Source organism: Octopus bimaculoides, chromosome 10, assembly GCF_046866305.1.
Source record: "Octopus bimaculoides isolate indiv1 chromosome 10, ASM4686630v1, whole genome shotgun sequence".
Taxonomy (NCBI): domain Eukaryota; kingdom Metazoa; phylum Mollusca; class Cephalopoda; order Octopoda; family Octopodidae; genus Octopus; species Octopus bimaculoides.
Window position 1 is genome coordinate 91,141,590 of NC_142937.1, and position 24,196 is coordinate 91,165,785.

Here is a 24,196-nt window from a genome sequence, read left to right on the forward strand (position 1 = left end):
GACCAAGTCCCACCAGCAGCCTTCGATCTAATAATTTTATTTAACGCAATATTCTACTCCCAATTATTTATAACTTTATCTCCTTCGATTTCCAACGTTAATAACATTTTATATCTTATCTCTTGGCGTTTCTGAATTCTTGTGACGTACTCAAAGAAATATTGGGTTGTCGGATAAATTCGTTTGCTTTTTCCAATTTTTTTTTTTTAATCCTTTCCAATGTTATTTGAATTAACTTGAAAAATATTTTTATCGTATTTGTGGCTCTATTCTTCCCCTTCAACTTTTGTTTATCGCTTATGATATTTGAATGACTTTTACTTCTTTTCATACTTTATGACGATGGACTGTCAAGAAAAGGAAGAAGAAAAAAAACGAACGAATTTATGTGACAACAGAATAAAAAAAAAAATTTCCGTACTCTTTAACATTTACCACAATTACTGTTGTCATAGTAACCTTTTCTGGTTTAACAATCTGACACATCAAGAAACAGATACATCCTCTAGTTAGTACCTTTTGAGACTAAAAATTCCAGTAGATTTTGAAGCTGTCGTTCGCTTTATTCTTTTCTCTCTCTCTCTCTTTTGTTTTCTCAATATTCCAATACTTTAATGGTACCGAACTAAAAGAAAAAAGTATAAATACAAGGAAATAGGATTCTTCATTTTTGTTTTATGTTTCTAGGTTGATAAACGTTTCTTTTCTACATATTTCAAAATATTTGTGAGAAAATTTTCCAATAATAAAATAAAAAACATTCTTTAAAAAATGATTCTCAAAACGAAATAAGGTAAACACAGGCCATAATAACTGAAGAAATATTAGCCATTGGGTCATTGTCTATGGCACCGTATAATTGTTTATGATTAGATTTTTGCTAATGCTCATTGAATTAAATGTATTCACGCTAAATTAACTATAACAACATCTGGAACAATATGGTCAGTAGCGCTGCCTGTTGGAATCTTCTTTGGTAATGGAATTCAAAGATTTCCTGTTAGTTCTATTTCTTCTCATCCGAAAATAGCCAAAAATTTAAATCAATGCTTCTGTTTAAAGACCTAAATATCTGACGAGTCTGTTGTTTGCAATAAATTATCATGAGCACATAAAACATTAAGAATCAAAACAAAGTGTGCATCCTCATTCATATGTTCCTGCACGTGATTATGATCATTTGCATAATCACGTGAACATGATTATGCAAATGACTCTTGTATTTCGCCTTCGGAGAACAACTCCTTTCAGAGTATGTGTTGACAACTCACACGACTCAGTGACGTAGGAATATTTTTAAGACACCGGTGTTTCGACTTAGGTATGTCTCTTCAATGAAAGCTACATCCGGATCAATGAACTAAACAAGAATGGTGGTACTTCTTCATCGAATCCGGAAGTTTATTTGCAGATGCATGCTGATATCTTCCAAGTCAATAATTAATTGTCATGTAAACATCAAACTGCGAGAATCAAAACTATCATGTAGAGATTCATTCTTAACGTGTTCCGGCAGATTTGAACATGAATATGTTTAATTGCTGTTGTAATTTGCATTCAGAGAACACCTCCTTTCAGATGATGACTGAAATCATACAGCAGTAACAATAATACCACAACAACAACAGCAGTAACAATACTAATACTATCAAGTCTGGTTGATCAGAGTTTATCTGGCGCTACATCATAACACTAACAATCATTCCCAACGGTTCCCTTGTATCTTTTCTTCTCATCACTAACACTGTTTCTATCACACCACCACCTAAGCCCTTTATCCCTACACAAAACATTTTTCTGTCTGGAACTTCATCCTTATTCATGTTTCCAGACACTCAAGTTCAGGCTGTTCATTTTTCACCAATCTACAGAGAAATGGTTAAATCTGCCATGCTTGCATACAAGGTTGGCCAAAAGTAACCCGACAGCAAATCAAAACTCCATAAATACTATCTGTAATTCTGTATTAATTCGAATGGAAAAATGTGTCGCTCAAGAAGGGCTTCAGTTTGAACAATTTCCATGATGTTTCATATTCAGATGCTTTTATTAAATTCATTCAGTTGTTAAACATAAATAAATCTTGGAATTAAATGGTCTTAACTTACTGTCAGCTGACTTTTGGTCAGCCCTATATATCATACTTTGATACTGTATGGACTGCGATCCCTATTCAAAAGCTGCTGATATTAAATAAAGTGTTAAACAATTATGATATGCAAATTAGTTGCTCCAGTTCTCTAGAGCTGCGGGATTTGTTGTGTAAATAAATAGGTTGGCTGCTGATGTTTCTGGGTCATGTGATGTGAACATCACTGATGAGACAATTTGGGTTGAAAACAGATAAAGGTTGTTCGGCATATCTTGTTTTTGTTTCAATCTATAGAGAAATAACTACATTTGCCAAGTTTGTATACATAAGCATATAAACATATATACAAGCACATACACACATATATGTATATATATATATATATATATATATATATATATATATATATATATATACATATACACACACACATACATATACACACAAACACACACATATAAATACACACAAACGCACACATATACATATACACATAAACGCACACACATATACACACAAACACAAACATACACACAAACACACAAATATATACACACAAACACACATCCATATATATATATATATATATATATATACAAATACAGACACACATATCTATATGTAAACATACACATTTGTTTAAATTATTTTAACGGTGTAACTTGAAGTAGAGAAAGCTATAAAGAACAACATACAGAATATTGGGCTAAAAACTTTCTAGGATAGAAAAAATTTCAAAGACTTCCCACGTTAACACATCTGTCATGTCCACGGATTATGTGGGTTCAAGTCCCATAGGGGCCTTCAGTGTTTTGTTCTATCCAAGGAGTTTAATTATTTATTATTGTCCACTTGAAGTTCCACCATTATAACAATTTATTTCATATTGCTCCAAGTTTCCAAAAGAAAAGGAAAAATTTTTTTTATAACATAAACAATAGGGTTGTATAAATGGGAGAAAAAGTACTTGACACATTTAGTAGAGTTTATTCATGGGCATCAAACTGAGGATTCACTCCAGCACTGCTCCAATTTTTTCACTTTTCTGCTTTCGTTCTGATGGCATAGAGACAAATATGTTTTATGTGTGTTGAGAGAAAGAGAGAGAGCGGGAAGAATAGGGGAGGAGGGGAGAGAGAGAGAGTGACATATACACACACATATATATGTATTATGTGTATATAAGCAGGGAGATGAAAGTTGAAGCAACAAACAGACAAATGCATTATTTCAATCTTTGGCGAGTTTTGTTTTTTATCTGGAAAATAACTTTTTGCATACAAATTATTTGATATTTTAATGTTTCAGATATTTGAGGGGAGAGGTAAAGAAAAGTGGACAGAAATATATGGAGAAGAAATGATAGGAAATAGAGAGAGAGAGAGAGAGAATATAGAGCAATCAAGATGGGGGAGGAGGAAAGGAGAAAGAGGCAGAACAGCAGAGAGAATTGGAGGAATGAGAAAGATATGAGAGAGAAAGAAAGAAGAGATGAAAGGTGTGGAGGGGGGGGGGGGTAAATGACTTTTAAAAATATATAAAGGAAAAAGGGAAAGTAAAAATAAATTGGTCTAATTTGATCATTTCTATAAAAAACAAAATGGATCAGTCCAGCACCCCTATCATAAATAAAATATATCTGGTCCATCCCTCATAAAGCATTGATTGTTACAGCAATTTTATTGCTTGGAGAGGGGTTTGTTGTGGTAGTTAGAGGCTAGCCAGAGTGACTGAGACAGGAATGGTGAGTGTGCAGATGAGTGAGAGATGGTGAGTGTGAATGAGGATGGATGATGAGAGGAGTGTGTGGAAATGAATAAGAATGAGGGGAGGGGATGAAGGTGAAAGTGAGAGGCAAAGAGAGACACAGGGAATGAAGGAGAATGTGTGATTTTTTTTATTTGTATTAGTTCAATCTGGTCAGGTTCTGTATGGTCTCTAAAGGTCTTGTATGGCCTCTGAAGGTCTTGTATGGCCTTTGAAGGCCTTGTATGGTCTTTGAAGGTCTTATATGGTCTCTGAAGGTCTTGTATGGTCTCTGAAGGTTTTGTGTGGTCTCTGAAGGTCTTATATGTTCTCTGAAGATCTTGTATGGTCTCTGAAAGTCTTGTATGGCCTCTGAAGGTTTTGTATAGTCTCTGAAGGTCTTGTATGACCTTTGAAGGTCTTGTATGGTCTCTGAAGGTTTTGTATGGTCTCTTAAGTTCTTGTATGGTCTCTGAAGTTCTTGTATGGTCTCTGAGGGTCCTCTAAGACCAGTGACATTGATGTAGTTAACATCCAGTGTAAATTGTCATAAAGAAAGGGCTGGATGTAGTAGGAAAAGAAGAGGCTTGTTTTATCAAACACACAATATGGGGGAATGAAAGAAGGAACATGAGTGAATCCAGAGTTCTTGAGTGGATTCAACACAAGACCAGCCAACTCTAAAGTTCAGAGGCCAGTATTGTAGCAGTAGAAATGTCTGCGAGAGGAGACAGCCTGTCTGTGGGCCAGAGATAATGTTTGAGAGAGAGTGTGAGACCATAGACAGACAGAGAAAGGAAGACTGCAAGAGAGGAATGTAAGAGAGAGAGAGAGAGAGAGAGATAGAGAGAGAGAGAGATAGAGAGAGAGAGAGAGAGATAGAGAGAGAGAGAGAGAGAGTGGGTAAAGTGGGAGAAACCCAATGATAATTACACTTATCAAAAACAGGTAATTAGGTAGAATGTGGTGAAGTGGAAGAGAGGAGAGGAGAACCAGAGGTTAAGATATGACTGGGATAAGATATAAATGAATGTAGCAGCAGTATAGAAATGTGTTGGTCATCATCATCATCATTATCATCATTGTTACTGTTGTCACCATCTTCATTACAAATGTCATTATCATCCTCATCACCTCCATTGCCATAATTGTCATAGTTGTATCACAATTGCCCTCAACATCAACATCATCAACTACATGATCACATCACCACCACCACCACTGCCATCATCAACACCACCATTATCATCTCCATCATCATAATCACCATCACCATCAACGTCATCATAGAAGAGGAAGAAAGGTCACAGGAATTTGCTAAATCTCCGTCAGAGTCTTTGTAATCCTGTCATGACTGCTTGGGTTTCCTCCTGAAGAGAACAATAGAGAAAATATTTGTGTAAGTCTGGGTAGGGGCTACAGACATTGGGGTGTGGTGGTAAATGTGTATTGCTATATGTGTGTCGATATGTAAGTGTGTGCATATGTAGGAATGTAGATAGAGGTAAGTGTAAATGTAGACAGGTGTAGATGCAAGTAGTCATAGCAGGGCCAGCCCTAGGGTTGCTGGCACCCTGGGCAAACCAAACCTTGTCATGTACAAGCTGATGGTTGTGGAAATTTCCTTGTCTTTGTCACACCCTCCTTGGTGCCCCTTAGCACATGGTGCCCCAGGCAACTGCCTGAGTTGCCGGTACCTTGAGCTGGCCCTGGGTTGTAGATAAGTGTAGTTGTGTGTAGATGTCTCTGTATATGTGTAGGTATGTATAAAGTATATAGATGTGTTGATGCATAGGTGTAAATAAGTGAATGTGTGTAAATGATGTAGAAATATAAGTGTTTTGCTACTTACTTAACAACTCTGTCCAATAAACTTTGTAGAATGCTGCCAGGAATTCTCTGGTGTTTACTGATCAACTCTTGCAGTTTACATTCAACCTTAATAAGAGGCAGAGATTGAAAAGATAAATAAATATAAAAAAAGATCAGAACAGAGATGTAAATATTGTTTAATGTTTACTTAAAAAGAAGTTACATAAAAAAAAAAAAAAAACTGTATTTCTAAAGGGACACATCAAGTGATCCCAGGACAAACAGTCCTGAAACCCTAGATTACCATTCCTCAAGCCAATATGTCACAATTAAGAGAGGGATATTTAAATGTACAAGGTTTGGGGCCGGCATGGAAGCAAGGACACCTGAAGGACGATCCCAGGTCATTAAATCTAGATGTGGTAGCCATCAGTGAGACCAGAATTTTGGAATACACTAGCTCATTCTCCTTCCAATTCACTACAAGGACCATGTGTGATTCATCCAGCATGGATCGAGTTGGTAGTAGTGCTGCTTAAGAAAGACATGAACTTAGTAGCAACCTATAGGTTGGATCTTCCTAGATCCAAATGGTAGGTTGGTGTTCCGAATGTGAGCAACAGTGGAGATGATAATACTTTCAGAACAGTGGCCATCTATACCCTAATAAGAGTTAGGAGGTCAAATTTCTTCAAAAGTCTAGAAACTTTCTTAAGAGCATTTCATTTATTAATGTCAGTGGCAACTAGAAAAGTATTGTAAAAGCATGCAGGAATTATGTGGGAATAACTAACAAGAAAGTTGAGTGTAAAAGTCTCGTAAGACCTGCTCAGGTGTTTCTAATTATCTGACAGGTATCACTTGGATTTTTCTACCACACCAGTGTTCACTTAGACAAACTGTAGAGCATCATCCAGATCATAGTTAGTTTTCATTAGGTAAACCAATATAGGTTGTGTAAACTGACCGTAGTTACAAATATTTGGTTACTCAAAGCACAAATGTGATATTTACATGCTTGGATGGTGCTTTTTACGTGCCACCAGCATGGGAGCCAGTCAGGTGGCACTGGTATCGACCACGCTCGAATGGTGCTTTTTACATGATGGTATAACTTTATAGTAACAAGACATAGGTGTGCTATAAGACATAGCTATAAGTCAGTAAAGCAAAAACAGAATGTAAGACATCGATGCACATCAATAGCACATAGGCCAGCAATGAAACGTAGCTGTAAACCAGTAAGGCATAGCTGTGCATCAGTAAGATATAGAGATGCTGCAGAAAATAACTATAAGTCAGTAAGACATAGGCAGACTGTAAGACAGGCATAAGTTGGTAAAAAACAGCAGTAAGAGAATCCCATCCTACTGTGCAGCACATGTACCAGGAATCAATAACTAAGTATAGAGAAAGAGAGAGAGGGAAAGAGAGAGAAGGAGAGAGAGAGGGAAAGAGAGAGAAGGAAAGAGAGAGAGAGAGAGAGAGAGAGAGAGAGAGAGAGAGAGAGAGAGAGAGAGAGAAACTTTCAAACATGTGTGTGTGTGTTACACAATTAAGCAATTGAATTTCAACTTTTGGCTACGTTTACCTTTTTAGCAAATTCTTCTGGACTTTCTGATTGGTCAGGATAAATTGGTTCACCAAATATGGTTCTAGAAATAAAAACAAAATTTATAAATGTTTTCATGAAGATGTCTATTGGCTCCTTTTAGTTAAATATCAACTATTTCGTCGTCATCATTAAACGGCTCAAATGTATTTCCAATATGTATAACAAATAAGGGAGGCGACTCTTTGGACATTTTTATCTCCCTTTAAACACACTTTTGGTTGGGTAGTTCTGTAACTTGAAATATCGGTTTCAAATTTTAGCACAAGGCAGGCCAATTTGAGTGAAGCGTAATAAGTCGATTACATCAGCCCCACTACTAATCTGGTACTTATTTGATCGACCACGAAAGGATGAAAGGCAAAGACTACCGCTGCGAAATTTGAACTCGAAATATAAAGACAGACGAAATGCTGCTAAGCATTCTGTCTGGGATAGTAACGATTCGGACAGTTTGCCATCTTGTTGAAATATTAATACGAAGATCAATAAGGTAAGTATGCAAAACAACATGCTAAACTGTACACCTGTCTGGATAAGGTTAAAGAAACTCTGACAAAACATAGGCCCCGTATCCTCTGGATGTTAAGCACCACCAGGACTACCAGGCCCTATGCAAGTTAGACTAATATCTAATTCTCTGTCAAATAAGTTGTAAAATAAAAGGAGATAGGAGCAACCCAAAATAGGGTGGTTCAACAATACTGTAACAGGGATTGGTATGAGAACCTCAAAACGAATGAAGAAAGACCAAGATGGAAAAGGATGGGTGAAGAAATTCAGGTAATACAAAGGTGGAAATGGTATAGGAACAATATATATATATATATATATATTGTATATGTATATATATATATATATATATATATATAGTTGAAATTTAAAGAAAAACAAAAGACGAAGACAGGTGTATAAACAAGTAGGTGTATCAGTTTGACGCTCAGGAAGGTGAGAAAGTCTTTTACGTTTCGAGCCTATGCAGTTCAACAGTGTGTGTATATATATATACACTTCGTTTTGGGATTCTCTATGTGAGTCAGTATGTTGAAACATATTTTGTTGTGTCTGGGGAGAGTCATTCTCCACACCGATAAAGTTTCCACTCATTTACTTATTTATTTTTCCTAAAATTTACGTTCTGTCTTGCAAACTTTTCAATAATCGTTGACTTTCAATGACTCTCTCCACAAACAACAACATATATATATATATATATATGTATATATATATATATATATATATATATATATATATATATATATATATATATATATATATATAAGGTGTACCTATTAAAATATATAAATATATTTACTTTAATTTTACTGGGAATCCACCATAAATTGGGAGGAGAGGCCATCTTGTTTTCTCATAGAGCTTTCTTAAGATATCTGAAATAGAAAAAAAAAAGCATATATATATATATATTTTCAAAACTTAGAAATATATCATCCTCATCATCAGCATTCTCATCATCATTTAACAACCGCCTTCCATGCTGGCATGGGTGGGTCAGTTTGACAGGAGCCAGGTCTGGGAATTGAAACCGTGATCCTATGACTGCTAGTCTGCTGCCCTAAGTACTGGGCCGTTGTGCCTCCACACTGAAATACATACGTAAACATAAATTTGTATACGATATATGATTCAGAGAGTTGTATGACGATCACAGAAATCTCCTCAAACGCACTCGGCTATCAGACCACAATGTAACTTAATATAGAGAAATGTATTGCAAAGTGTCAATGCAGCTGAAATCCAGAAGGTCCAATCAATGAAATTACTTCATGGGGAATATATAAACCATAAAAAGTCAAGAGGTATGAGAAATGAATATATTTATTCAGTCACTTAACTTTCTTAGGGTTACAGCCGTTTCGCAGCCTTCTTCAGTTGAATCGGTGGTGTAACCATGGTATTCTGGTATTCTGATTAAATAGCTTTTGAGAAGACCCGGCAAGCCAAGTGAGATCATAGTCCTGGCTGATGCCAGTGTCGCATAACTGGCCCATTTAAAAGTACCCTTCAATTGTTGGGTGATATGGCATGCTTGTGAAAACCTATTGAACCAAGTGAAATGGTAGTCGTGGCCAACAACAGTGCCACCTGACTGGTACCCATGCCAGTGGCACGTAAAAGGCACCATTCCAGCGTTCCGATGCCAGTGCTGCCTGACTGGCACCCGTGCTGGTGGCACATAAAAAACACCATTCAAGCGTGACTAATGCCAGTGCTCCCTGACTTGCACCCATGCAGGTGGCATATAAAAGGCACCCAGTCCACTTTGCAGGGTGGTTGGCGTTAGGAAGGGTATCCAGTCATAGAAACCTTGCCAAATCAGATTGGAGCCTGGTGCACCCTCCTGGCTTACCAGTTCTCAGTCAAACCATCCAACCCATGCCAGCATGGAACGCAGACGTTAAACACTGACGGTGATGACGATGATGATGATGAGCTAAGGGAAGATAAATCAAATAGGCTAATAGCATGGCTTTTAATTAATAACTTATCTAAATTTCTACCATTGGCCTATTTGAGTAATTTCCCTTACCTCATCCAATTTTGTGTCTTTCACTTCTACATATTCATATGTAATTCATTAAAGGATCAATAATGTAAAATGATGTAAAATATGTGACTTACTTCTACTCCAGGATGGAGTTCGGAATGTTTCTCGGATATTTTGAGTGAACATTGGTATAACGGGCTGCAATAGAGGAAGGAAGAGAGGGTGTAAGAGAGGGAGAGAGACTGAGAGAACAAGGGAGATGGAGAGAGGCAAGGTGAGGGAGAAAGCAAACTAGGGATAGAGATAAGAGAGGGAGAGAGATAACAAGAAAAAGGGAGAGTTAATAAGAGAAAGGGAGATTAAGAATGAGAGACTATGAAAGAGAATGAGAGAGAAAGACTGAAACCGAGAGAGAGAGTGAGAGAGAGAGAGAGAGAGAGAGAGGGGGGGGGGGCAGTATTTTGTCCGGCATGCTAACAATTCTACCAGCTTGCTGCTTTAAACATAATAATAACGGTTGATTTAGCTTGCAAAACTTGGGTGAAACTTAGGCCAAGGTGCCACTCATGGGGATTGAACCTGAGATATCATGACTCTGAAGCAAATTTCTTAACCACTTGGCAGTGCTTGCACACTATCATGCATACAATGTTGTGCAGTAGGAGTGAACCTGGAACTTTGTGATTGAGATGCAACTTTCTAAAGACCACAGAGTCAAGCATCAATAGATGGAAAATAAAGAAAAAAATATTTAAAAATTGAGGAAAAATAACAAAAAGCAAACAAATGAGAGTGAGATAGAATTGAGAGTAAGAGTGAAAGGTTGGACTCACCACATTCGCTTTGAGTGCAACTTTAGCGAAGCCAACTCGTTTGCTCCACATAATTTGGTAATATTCATCTCCAAAGAGGGCTTCTCGAAGACCACCTGGTGTCAGATGAAAGATAAAAGTGACCTCTTGTTGAGTGTAAAATCGGAGAAACAGTAAATCCAAACAAAACACTGAACTGGAAGATAGTTTGGAAATAGTAACAACAACAACAATAACAATGGTTTACAATTTAGGAACGAGGCCAGCAAATTTGAGAGGAGTAGTTGAGACTATTGATCCCAGGATTCTGTTCGGCTCAATTATTTTGTCATCCCTTTTATTTTGTCAGCGCTTTTACATAGAATGTCGTTATCTTATTTTTATCTTTATGTCAAGAAATGAATGTGAAATAGAAAGAATTACAAACAAAAAATATATAAAACATTACAAACATAAAAACAGTACAAATATTGATACTTCACCTGGAGCAATAGCTATAATATGTCCTTCATTCAGTAAGTTTATACAGCTCTGTACTGTACCAGGGGATACTTTGAAAGCTTCCATCAAAATCCTGACAACTGCAACAAGACAGAAATGTCACTTAATTCCGTATGACATACACATACTTCATTCAAGCCTCTCTCTTTATTGCATCCTCATCATCATGATCATCCTCATCATTTAACATGCACTTTCTCATGCTTGCATGAGTCAGACAGAATTTGTATTGGTCGAAGCAGATTTTTCACAGCCATATACCCTTCCTGTTGGTAAGCCTCGCTTGTCTCTAAGTGAGGTAATATTTCCTCATGCCTGGACATGTTTTTTCACAGAAGACTAGAAACGAACAACCTCACTTGTATAACAGTGAAGCTCATTTACAGCCAACACACCAACACCACAATGTCTTGACAACGGTACACACATATGCATATATGTGTATATCATAAATAGTAAATAATATATAATATATATATGCACATACATATATATATATATATATATATATATATATATATATATATATATATATACACATGTATATATGTTTAGAGGACATCACCAATGGTGCAAATACCATGAAATACATAAACAAAGAGAAAAAATGGAAAACAGGACAAGTAAACACAGAGAAAGGATTCTTCATCAGCTGTCGGCTGTCTATCTACTCCTCATTTCGAGTATTCAATGACGTATATGTCTCTCACAGAGTGAAAGATCTTGTATGATACTTGTGTATAAACAGCAATGCTACATGAGAGTGGAACATGGGCTGTAAATGCAGAGGACATGTGAAGCTTTGAAAGAAATTAAGCTAGCATGTTCCACTGGATATGCCATGTCAGTATGCATACTTAAAGTATAAATGTATTGAGATAAACATTGAATGTAAGGGCCATCAGATGTAGTATACAAGAGAGAAGATTGTACTGGTTTGATCATAAGAGAAAGCCCCAGGAAGACCTGGGATGAGGTAGTGATGACTTGTGGATGTTGAACATCACAGAGGGGATGACATAGAACTGAGACGATTGGTGATTTGTTGTGCTTGAGAAGACCCATGCATCCAAGTGAAAATGAGCTTTGCAACCACGCAGCCATGTTTGTTATTTCATATTTTTTTACCCTATTTCTTCGTGTGTCTTTTATTTCTCATTCTCTCAGAGTTGGAGGTGGTTGAATCCAAGAAATCCAGTATTTTGATCCCCATCAGTATGGTAGTCCAGAAGACAATGAACAAAAAGAAATGAAAATAACAAAAACAAACAAAGCAATGGAAAAAAACTGTAGAAAGTCAATGTCAAAAAAAGGTTAATGTATCAATATTTTGGGCAATTTGCCCTTTGTCAAGATAGATATAGAAGACAAGAAAAAAACTGAGTGAGAGAACTAAAATGTGTATATATATGTAAAATAAAAAAATTTGGTATATATATTATGAAATGTAGAAATGTTGACATTACATGGTAATTTAAATAGGAATCTGTCTCCAATGGCACGGATTGTACGACCTTTATGGATGATACAGCTGGCCATGACATAGTAGACATCAATGGGAACAACACCATGGTAATAGATGAGAAGGGCCGGACCTGAACTGGGAACATTCTCAAATCCTTCTACTTCATAACCTGTGTAAGACACAGAAAGAGAAAACATTATGGAGAGAAAGAGAGGGAGAGAGAGAAGAGAGAGAAAAAAAAGAAAGAAAAAGAAACAGATAAACAAACAAACAGACAGAGAGATCAACCCAACAGTTTGAAAATGGAATATCAGTAATTGAAGCTGAGATGAGAAATGGCTAGACATTCAGAGAGCTTAAAACTCTTTGCTCAGCCTGCTAGAAATAGTAGCCAAATCTCGCTCAAATCAAACCCTACGATCTTCTCGGTTTCTATTTCTACCAGGCTGAGCAAGGACTTTCAGGAGCTCTCTTGTCGGCCAGAGAAACCCCTTCATCCCATTCTCTTTTCTTCTTCCTTTTCACACTGCTTCTCCTACCACTTCTTGTTCACAAATGAAGCTCACATGGTCCTGCGTTCTTCATCAGTTGCAGCCCGTTTTTTTTTTTTTTTTTTCATCTTTTGAAGTTGGAGGATGTAAAAACTTCTGCTGTTTCTCATTCATTTCTCTCCTTTCAACATTTCTCCCGAAGAAAGATAGGGTCCAAAATGTTAGATTCTCCCCCCCCCCCCCCGCCCCCGCCTCACAGCAAGTTCTCTGCACTCTTTTCAATGATTTTACTTCATTTTATAAGACTGGCTGATGCAGACCAACAGCCTCTTTGGAATCTGTTTGAGATACATATGTATGTATGTATAGACAAGCACACACACACACACACACACACACACACACACACACACACACGTGTGCGCACACATACACACACACTAGAAAATATGAATATCACAGTAAATATGAAACAAAACAAATTAACCCATGTTATAAAAAAATGTATTTAAAAACAAAAAAAAATTAAACATGAAACAAACAAAAAGTTAAAGATAACAACAATGTTAGAAAGAAAGAAAGAAAGAAAGAAAGAAATGCTCACTGTGCCATATGTAGCCATGAAAATCCCAGAGCACCGCTAGACTCTGTCGAGCCCCAAGCCAGAAGTCTTTAGCATAGGCCTGGCGTAGACCATGTCGGTATGAATAGAAATGAAGGAAGAGGATGGAGGCCAAGAGGCAGAAGGCAAGGATGAGTGGCAGAAGGAAAGATATAATGATTGGGTAGACCAGCCATAACACCCATCGCATGTAGTTAATGTCCAGCATGGATACATAGGCATAGAGTCCCGGTGCCACAGTGGAGATGTTCACATGGAAATACGACCCGAAATCCATCATTGCATTTGAGCAGAAACGCTGGTACTCCAACAATGTGCTGAAAGGTTTTAATGCACTGCTGTTGCACTTGTTGCTGCTGTCATTAGATTTCTGTGGTGCACAAGTTCCTGAAGTTAAGGAAACAAAGAAAATTATATGAAAGACGACATTAGAACACATTTATGTATTTACATTTATTTTGAAAAACTAAATGTGATTTAATAATAACAGTCCAGTAAGGCGAAGCTGGAAACGATTGCGCTCAAATGGGGCTTTTTACATGTCACCGGCACGGAAGCGAGACTGCTGCTCTGGCAGTGATCCCGCTCAGATGGTGCTGTTAGCACTCCACTGGCACGGGTGCCAGTCATTGAATTTGGTTCAGTTTCGATCTCATTTGCACAAAATATCAGTGGTTAAATATTATACTGCGACAGAATTCCTTTAACAGTTTGGTTTCCAGCTCTGAAAGCATTTCATATCAAGACATTTAAATGTACTTAATTATATTTATATAACCTAATTATAATTAGGAGTTCATAAACAATCATAAATTCCAGGACACCAGCTCCATCATAGTTGGTGGATTTGTGATAACAACTGGAACAGTTATGCTATGACTGGTTGAACATGAATCAGTGCTGTGACATTATGTTGTGGTTTGGCACTCAAAGACTTTTTCGTACAAACACAAACAAACTTAGAAATATGTTTGTACAAAGCAAACTTAATTTGATAAAAATCATTAAAATTGTGTCAGACTTTCTGTGATATATTAATTATTGTACTTTGAAACATCAGAAGGGTGAGATCAACATTAGTTTGTACTACTTTGGCTCTGGGTGAAACACATCGTGTTAAAATGCAAGAGCAGGGATGAGAAGACACAGTGCTGTGTGTGTGTGTGTGAGAGAGACGGGGGGGGGGAGAAAGAGAGATAGGGGAGAGAAAGAGAGGGATGGACGGGAGAGAGATTGACTCAGAGATTATAGTGAGAAACAGAGTCAAACAAAAGAGAGTCAGAGACAGAAAAAAAGGAAGGAGAGTTCTAGAGAAAGCAAGTCAAAGACAGAGGGAGAGAGAGGGAGGAAGGAAGAGGAAGAGAGAGGCAAGAAGGAAGAGGAAGAGAAAGAGAGGAAGGAAGGAAGAGGAAGAGAGAGAGAGAGGAAGGAAGGAAGAGGAAGTATGTGTGTGTGTGTGTGTGTGTGTGTATGCTTAGTATACTTAGTGTTACTGTCTGACACTAAAACACATCATACAATACATAGAAAAGACAAATACCATCCAACAAAAGAGCACAACTCACATTACACAACTCCAGAATCAAACAAAACAAAAACCCCACAACAAATCGAAAACTGCTGCAGTCCATATATGCACAGGTTTTTATCCTCAAACGATGCACATACCTCAGGATGCACATGGATGTGCAGCAGGTGATTCAGTAAAAACTGCTGGAAATAATGCAATTTCTACTTTCTGTTCAAGGCCTTGAATGTATGTGGCTGGAGCAGTGAGCTCCAAGTGACCAAATCAACCTCAGTATATTACAGGTACTTTATAGTGATGGATGAAAAGTAATGTAAACTTAGGTTAGATATCAGCACAAAAATCTACCCCCATGGTACTCAAATATTATCAGTTACCCCATCACAACCTTTGTTAATGATAAGAATAAATAAGTGAGTCGCCAGAACTATAATGAACTAAAAATAAACCTGCTTTTTATCTACTGCGATAAAATGAGGTAATGAGTGAACCTCTAGAGTCCTACTAAAAATAGCAGTTAGACCTCCTTCAAATTGTACCTCTCAATCTTAAAGGGCAGATGTCAAGTTAAAAAAGAAATGTTGTCCTATATAAACTATGATTGAAAACACTCTAAATCAACGTGTGTGTGTGTGTGTGTGTGTGTGTGTGTGTGTGTGTGTGTGTGTGTGTAAATGTTTTTTAAGGTTTGTTTTTATAAAGCTAAAACAATGCAAGTTATAAGAGATAATACAAGTTGAAGTATTTCAAAATTTTTATGTCGATATTTCAGGTTATGAGCCCTTCTTCAGGAAATTTTCAATCATGGAAATAGTGTTGTAAATTCACAACACCATTTCTACAACTTGTATCATTTCTTATAACTTGCATTTGTTTGGTTCGATGAAAAAAAAAAGGAAATTGAAAACATACCAGACAATGCTTCATGCAAACTATAATACTCTAACATATATATGTACAGAAATATCACAAAAACTGTTACTCAGAGTTTCATATTCCTGTTTGTCAGACTGTTTCCTAACAAAACTGTCTGACGAACAGGAACGTGAAACTCTGAGTAACAGTTTTTGTGATATTTCTGCTGCTTTTAAATAAAGTATATATATATATATGTGTGTGTGTGTGTGAAATGTGCAAGTAAACTTTTGTGTATGTATACATATATGTTATTGTGTGTGTGTGTGTGTGTACATACAGGCAAATTCAAGAACAAAAAGAAAAAATATATATATAGATGAAATTTACAGAAAAACAAAAGACAAATGTATATAAACAATGAGCATATATATATATATATATATATATATATATATGAAAAGAGAGAGAAAGACATTTGCATAGTGATGCAAGGCATTAAACAAATGGCAATTGTTTTATATAATAATGTTTAGGTTTACCTCCAAACATTCACACACCTTACTTCTCAATCCAGTCTATGCCTGTGGCAATAATACATTCTAACACAGCTATATGCTTATCTGTGTAACTTTCTTTGTTTAAACTCAGCAACCTTTTAGAACATACAATTGCAGATCAGTGAAGGATTGAAGGAAGAAGAAAAGAAAAGCTGGGAAAAAAGGAAGACTAAGAAACCCCCTGCCCCGCAAAAAAAAATAAGGAAGATTAACAAAAAATAAAAGAATAAAAGAGAAAAAAAAGGAAGAAAGAATGTGTCATCAAGTAAAATAATTTAAATGTAATATGAAACAGAATAAGTTTTTAAAATGGGTTGATATTATGAGCCCAAAATGTTGAACTTCGAAGCTTTAGATTTTTTTGCAGAATTTGGAATTGTTAAATTTATCCCAGATTTCTATTGTTGATATAACTGAGTTTCAGAATTCCAAATTTTTTTTATTTTCTGTTGGTGATATTCTAAAATTTTTTATTTATTTATTTTTTTTTTGTGTGTGTGTGTGTGTGTGTGTGTGTGTGTGTTTTGTAATGTTATATATTAGATGCCTTTCATACACAAACGCACATACAGAACCTTATGAAAGAGAGACAGAGAGAGAGAGAGAGAAAGAAAGAAAGACCGAAAACATAAATAAACATCAGAGCTGATGTAAAAGTCACAAGTTTTAAAGAAGAATGCGAAAATATATTTGGTAGGAACATATTTGGAATAGATTCAGAAAATCTATCTGGAAGCAAGAAGCTTACAAGGTAAATACTTATTTTGTTTTATTTATACATTTAGATTTGCATTTTTTGAATTATTCATTTAAACGTTCATGCAGGTGAATGAATATCTCAATATCTCAATCACTCTTCAAAGGAATTCCACCATTTTTGTTCCATGCAATACACAAGCACACACAAAACAGACATGCATATGTATACACTTAGATATGAATATAAGCCTAATTAATTATGAAGACATATATATATATATGTATATATATATATATATATATATATATATATATATATATATACATATATATATATATATATATATATATATATATATATATATATATATATATATATATATATATATATATATATAGTGAAAAAGAGAGAGAAAAACTTTTAGCAGCGACCAAATACGATTTGCCTTCCAGAAAATTAACAAAAGATCTCTATAGCATTTTATCATTATATACAAAAATATTATGGACGGATGGATGGATGGATGGATGGATAGAGAGGCAGACAGACAACGGTAAGAATTAAAGAAAAGAACAACTCAATACATACAGTGTAGTTTATTCATTCTCTGAACTGACTTTCCATCACATTCTTTAAACCAGAGAGAGAGAGAGAGAGAGAGAAAGAGAGAGGCTTGAAACACCTGTTGTGTTCTGTCCTACCTACTGGTCTCCTGTCCAATGACCAGCTGAAAATACTTGGACATTTACTGAAGAACTTCCAGAACCTATCAATATTGGGGGGGGGGGGCTGAGCCCCCAGCGGGTGACAGTAGGCAGAATTTAAAATCAACAACAAATACCACAAGGCATTCTGTTTTGATACTGTACTAAATGAAATAAAGTACAGGTCCAATACTTGTATTTTATTTATCAGCCCCGAAAGGATGAAAGGCAAAGCTGGCTTCAGGAGGATTTGAACCCAGATACAGACAGCTGGAACAAGTAATGCAAGGCATTCTAACAACTCTGCCAACCTGGCCCCTCACATTTAAGAATGATGAATAACACTTTGCATAATATAGCCAGAGATATTCAATACTTGAGAGATGGCTGAAATAGTGCTTTTTATTATAAATAAGTCTGCTCAGTTGTGGCTGACCTAGGGCTAAATAACTACTACTACTGCTGCTACTACTACTACTACTACTACTACTACTACTACTACTACTACTACTACTATGATGATGATATTTATTATTAAATAAAGTTGCATAAAAAAAGATTTTTGGTAATAAATCAAATAAAAACAATTTAGGCCCTAATGGGTTAATAAAAATCAATTGAAATTCTTTTAAATTTTGGCACAAGGCCAGCAATTTTAAGGGGAGGGATTCTATCGATTCCATCAGCCTCGGTACTTGACTGATAATTCATTTTATCAACACTGAAAGGATGAAAACAACATTGGAAACAGGCAAGATTTGAACTCAGAATGTAAAAAGTTGGAACAGATAGTGCAACGTATTTTATTTGTCACTCTTATGACTGTCAACCCACCATCCTGATAATAATAACGATAATAATAATGATAATAATAATGATAATAATAATAATACTCTTTTAGTTGTTTCAGTCATTTGACTGTGGCCATGCTGGAGCACCACCTTTAGTCGAGCAAATCGACCCCACAGCTTATTCTTTGTAATAATAATAATAATAATAATAAAAATAATAATAATGGTATTATCATGTACATTGTAAAAGATGGGCTACAACAAATATTCTGCTCAATACCACAGATTAGCTTGTCAGTTGTTTGACCTTAGCCAGTTGAGCATGTCCCTTGGTGGCTGACGATATGTGCATCTCTGATCATGAGCAGAAGTAGTGGGGGAGCATCATAGCCATGTATCGAGAGGAATTCTTTGGGGTTTGGATAATTCACGTTTGGAAACATTGGTGTTTTGCTCAACATCCTTAAGCAACTCTTATTCAGGGACCTTTTGAGCGGGATGGGCTCCTCAACCTGAAGAAAATTCTAACTGGGTCCCACCTGCAAGGTCATGCGCCGTTTCTCTTGATATGAGATCACCATGTCGCTTACATATGGTTGTGATGCATGTGTCTGGTGTACCCTTATCAGACGGGTAGTCATGATGGGTATACTGGGCTTCGTATATTTTACCCCAGTGTCACTTTGATGGCATGCCCTGCTCTCTCACTCAATAATAATAATAATAATAATAATAATAATAATAATAATAATGATAATAATTTCTTACATAAGTGGGGGAGGGGTAAGGCACCTGGAAAAAGACCTAATGTAAAGTTAATAGTTATTTTATCAATGTTGAAGAAGGGACGAAAGGCAAATTCCATCTCAAGGAGAGACAACTAAATATTGTCCACAAGTTGATTACGGTGATGATAATGATGATGATGATGATGACAGTGGGGGCGGGGAGATGGTAATGATGATGAGAAGGGAGAGGAGGAGGGAAGAGGATAAAGATGACAGTATATAGTGATAATGATGACAGTGGTGATGATGTTGATGGTGGTGGTGGCAGCAGTGCTGTGATGACAATAGTGGTGGTAGGTGGTGATGGTGGTGGTGGTGGTGACTGTGATTATGTCGAGTCCTTAATGCTTTTTTAATCTTTCCTGCCAAACTGTTTCATCTGCAAAATATGATGCCCGAGGTTATCAGAGGGGGTCCCATAATATGGTAGCCAAGCAACTGAGATGACAATGGGAGCAGGGGGGAGAAGCTGGTTTCTTGGCAGCAGCAGATTGACTGGGTAGTAGTAGTAGTAGTAGTAGTAGTAGTAGTGGTAGTAGTAGTAGTAGTAGTAGTAGTAGTAGCAGCAGCAGCAGTAGTTTTAGTAGTAGTAGTAGTGATAGTAGTAGTAGTAGTAGTAGTAGTAGTGGTAGTAGTAGTAGTAGTAGTAGCAGCAGCAGTAGTTTTAGTAGTAGTAGTAGTGATAGTAGTAGTAGTAGCAGTAGCAGCAGCAGGAGTAGCAGTAAAGGTAGTCATTCAATCGGTGACACAAATATCATGCAATCGGTGACACAAGTGTCACACAATCAGTGACACATGTATCACACAATCAGTGACACAAGTGTCACACAATCGGTGACACAAGTATCACACAATCAGTGACACAAGTGTCACACAATCGGTGACACAAGTGTCACACAATCGGTGACATAAGTGTCACACAATCAGTGACACAAGTGTCACACAATCGGTGACACAAGTGTCACACAGTATGACATTTGTTGAGATGTAGATTACTCAGTTGGAATACTTTTTCTATCTCATGTGATTTTTTCATTTTCTCTTTTATTTCCAGGCAACAGAAAACCCGTAACTCACATCGATCCTGACCGAGCACCATCTCTTCATCAATCATAATAAAATAACCAACGCTAATTACCCATAATTGACATTGAAACTGTGCAGCAGAAATGTCAGCCAGCGGTTATGCTTTCATTGCCGTCGCTATAAATATGTTGCTAAAATATTGGTCAGCATTGAAGACATCGAAAACAAAAGCGAAAACCTTGAAGAACAACAGAAAGCAATACCAATTCTTGATTAGGTCGGATTTTTTGTCAGATCACAAAACTTTTTCAGGAGGGGATAAAGTCACCAAGATATGAGAAAGATCTGATGACACAGAGCAACAGCTAATATACATATATATATATGTCTGTCTATCTATCTACCTACATATCTATCTATCTATATATCTATCTATCTTTATCTATATATCTATCTACATACACACACACAGAACTAACAGTTTATAAAAAGGAGAAAAAGTAAGAGAGAAAGACAGGGAGAAACCTTCATTCCATTTTTGCTTCTTTCTCTTTCTTCCTCCCTACACTTTTCTCTACTGCCTCTTTCTTTCTCCCATTTTACTCTTTCTCTTCTCTCCCTCTTTCCTTCTCCCTCTCTACTTTTCTTCTTCTATCTCCCCACCACCTTCTTTCTCCCTATCTACTTTCTTTCTCTTCTCTCTCTCTCTCTCTCTCTCTCTCTCTCCCTCTCTACTCTTTCTCCCACTGACTAAATTCAGCTGACTCCTCCTCATTCTTCCTCTCTGCTCGTTCACACACACAAATACTTCACATACTATAACAACAGCTCTGATGTCTCTTACATTACAAACCAGTCGAAAGTAATAAATAAGTAAAATAAATGCTTTTTTTTTTTAAACTCCAGTGATAAATAGACCAAGTGTCACACACACACACATATATATATATATATATATGGGAGTGGAGAGGCAGAGATATCATAGGTTACATATAAATGATTAGACAAACAAAATAAAGCAGATCAGAAAACAAACAAAAACATTTATAATAATAATAATAATAATAATAATAATAATAATAATAATAATAATAATAATAATCCTTTCTACTATAGGCACAGGGATTGAAATTTCTGGGGAAGGGGTAAGTCAATCACATTGACCCCAGTACATAACTGGTACTCATTTAATCGACCCTGACATGATGAAAGGCAAAGTCGGCCCCAGCGGAATTTGAGCTCAGAATGTAAAGACAGATGAAATACCGTTAAGCATTTTACCCGGCGTGCTAACGATTCTGCCAGCTAAATTAGTACTTTCGTTTGCCATTAGGACATAACCACACCTTCACCTTTATAGGATTTTTTCTTATATTTATTGGTGATCTATAGATACACCATTATTAATGAGTTAAAAGTATTGATTGCTTACATAGGTACAGGAGTAAAATATTTCATTCATGCGAGGCTGTAATTGGACAATACAAATGCAAAATATTTAAATATTTAAAACCTGTTGATATCCAAGGTAACAGGTAGTAACCCACTACCCACATAAATTTCTATCAGGAATAAGACCGAACCTGAACCAAACCAAAGTAAGAATAATAATAAACTGCTTTATTGGGGAAAATTAGGATTTTGAGATTGGTTCTTGGGTGTTGATTGTCTTCCAAGTACCAAAGTTTATAATTTGCAGAAAGAGACCCTTGACAACAGGTTGCTGTCTGCTCTCACAGAATCGACCAGAGTAAGTAAGACCGAGAACTCTGGGAAATAAAATAATAATAATAATAATAATAATAATAATAATAATAATACAAATCAAAGGCATTTCTTTAATTTGTTTTCTTTAAGAAACTGCATTTACTCACTTAATTTCTTTAAAATATAAAAAAAGTGGGTGAAGGCCAGGATTGAATTTGAGTACTTTTATAGACTGGAGCCAATATCAAAAGCCATGAAGCAAAAAGGCAAAAACAACTGGAAAAGCACAAAGTTTAAATTTCCAGGATTGAACTTGGTTTCTCCTCTGGAGATATTGGCTCATAGCAATATCAACTGCCGGAGATCAGGACTGCACACGGCGCCATCTACCCGGGAGGGAAGTACAGTGAGTGGGGGTGAAGATGGAGCCAAAGGTAACACCACCACCACCACCACCAACAACAACAACAACAACGACACCACCAACAAACGTGACAGGGCCAACAGTCGGTCGAAGGTGAGACCCATTGCTAAAAAGACCTCAACTCTGCAAGATGAGTTGGCAATCGAGCGGAACAGTCAACGAAGTTCATTGAGCTGCATGGCTGCACAACACCAATACTGCAGCATTGACAGTTTCTTACGTCTCAGAAGCTTCAGTGACGAAATAAATGTGGAAATGGAGAAGATGAGTCATACAAGTCTACGCAGCAGTTGTTCTGGTCAAAACACGGAGCACAGTTTTGTCAGTTTGGCCACCAGTCTCAGAAGTATTGAAAGTAGATTCTGGAAAATGCGAATGGTAAGTCTGTGTTTGGATTTTCCTCATGTTTTTATAATATTATATTGCTTTGTTAGAATCTCAGTTTATATCAGCAGTTTCACCGAGAGAGAAATCTCAACACATCAAATTAGCTCATGTATAAATTGCAATTGTGTATAAGTCACATCCCTAATTTAGTGTTAAATCTTGGTACAAGGTTTGTCCCTTCAGAGTTTTAGCTTTACCTCAGATATAAGTCAGAATCAAGTTGTTAAGATGGTGGGTTCTTTCCTTTCTACTCGGTCTTTGGCTTATTGTCAAAATATATCTAATGTTGTATCTTTCTATAAATATTCTTATCGTATTGCTCTGATGAACTTTCTGGTCTAGTAACCTCTGTCAACTCCTCTGAACATGTCACCTGCTTTTCTTCCCAGACACGTCATTTCCCTGTTGAACTTCCTGCTTGTCATAAGTTCTTTTGTCCTTTTATTCCAATGGCTTCTTTCCTCAAACTGCTGCTCTCTGGAACACAGTTCTATCATCTTGTCTTCCTCTGGTCTATGATATTCAGTCGTTTAAGCCTTCTTTCAATCAACATCTCTTAAATTTATAGGCCCTTTCTTTTCCTTCTTTGTAGCTCTCTTATATCCTTGGGGTTTGGATATAGACTACACTGTAACATTGTTATAACATTACAAAAACTAAATCCATAACAAACATGTAACAAACTTATATCTCTTCTCAATGACTGCCTTCACAAATGCAACTGCACACACCACACTATACGTCGCACTGTCAGTACACATGCGCCTTTATAAGGTTTAGGACAGTCCACTTGCTATCCCAAAGGAGTGTCGGGATTTCACCACAACAAGTTCCTTACACTGCAGTAGCATCAAGCCTTGTTTGGGACAAAATTGTTAAAAAACAAAAAAAAAGCCAGGGGGACATCACCAGTGGCCATTAATGTCCATAGCAGAATTCACTCCACTACAAGACTTCAAGTCACATCTCCAGTTCCCCACTTTTTCTCATCAGTTTTGAAGGACTCCAAAAAAGGGACATATACAATCCTTCCCTTAACAATTATAACATTAAAAAAAAAAAAA

The 24,196-nt window shown here is 36.5% G+C and overlaps 2 protein-coding genes across 2 annotated transcripts in view; one reads left to right on the forward strand and one right to left on the reverse strand.

Annotated features, from left to right (window-relative positions):
- Positions 1-2,793: 2,793 nt before the first annotated feature.
- Positions 2,794-24,196, reverse strand: part of LOC106869417 (DGAT1/2-independent enzyme synthesizing storage lipids) — a 30,552-nt gene continuing 9,149 nt past the window's right edge. The window contains exons 2-10 of the mRNA XM_014915148.3: positions 13,645-14,049; positions 12,551-12,718; positions 11,066-11,164; positions 10,605-10,699; positions 9,906-9,969; positions 8,578-8,653; positions 7,242-7,305; positions 5,691-5,776; positions 2,794-5,208 (exon numbers count right to left, since the gene is read on the reverse strand). Of these exons, the coding sequence (XP_014770634.1) occupies positions 5,187-5,208; positions 5,691-5,776; positions 7,242-7,305; positions 8,578-8,653; positions 9,906-9,969; positions 10,605-10,699; positions 11,066-11,164; positions 12,551-12,718; positions 13,645-13,942 (972 nt within the window). The 5' untranslated portion in view covers positions 13,943-14,049 and the 3' untranslated portion in view covers positions 2,794-5,186. The remainder of the gene's footprint in view (positions 5,209-5,690; positions 5,777-7,241; positions 7,306-8,577; positions 8,654-9,905; positions 9,970-10,604; positions 10,700-11,065; positions 11,165-12,550; positions 12,719-13,644; positions 14,050-24,196) is intronic.
- The window catches only part of LOC106869395 (cerebral cavernous malformations protein 2 homolog), a 32,022-nt gene continuing 30,336 nt past the window's right edge, over positions 22,511-24,196 (forward strand). Inside the window, exon 1 of the mRNA XM_089358998.1 lies at positions 22,511-23,123. Coding sequence (XP_089215124.1) covers positions 22,575-23,123 — 549 coding nt within the window. The 5' untranslated portion in view covers positions 22,511-22,574. The remainder of the gene's footprint in view (positions 23,124-24,196) is intronic.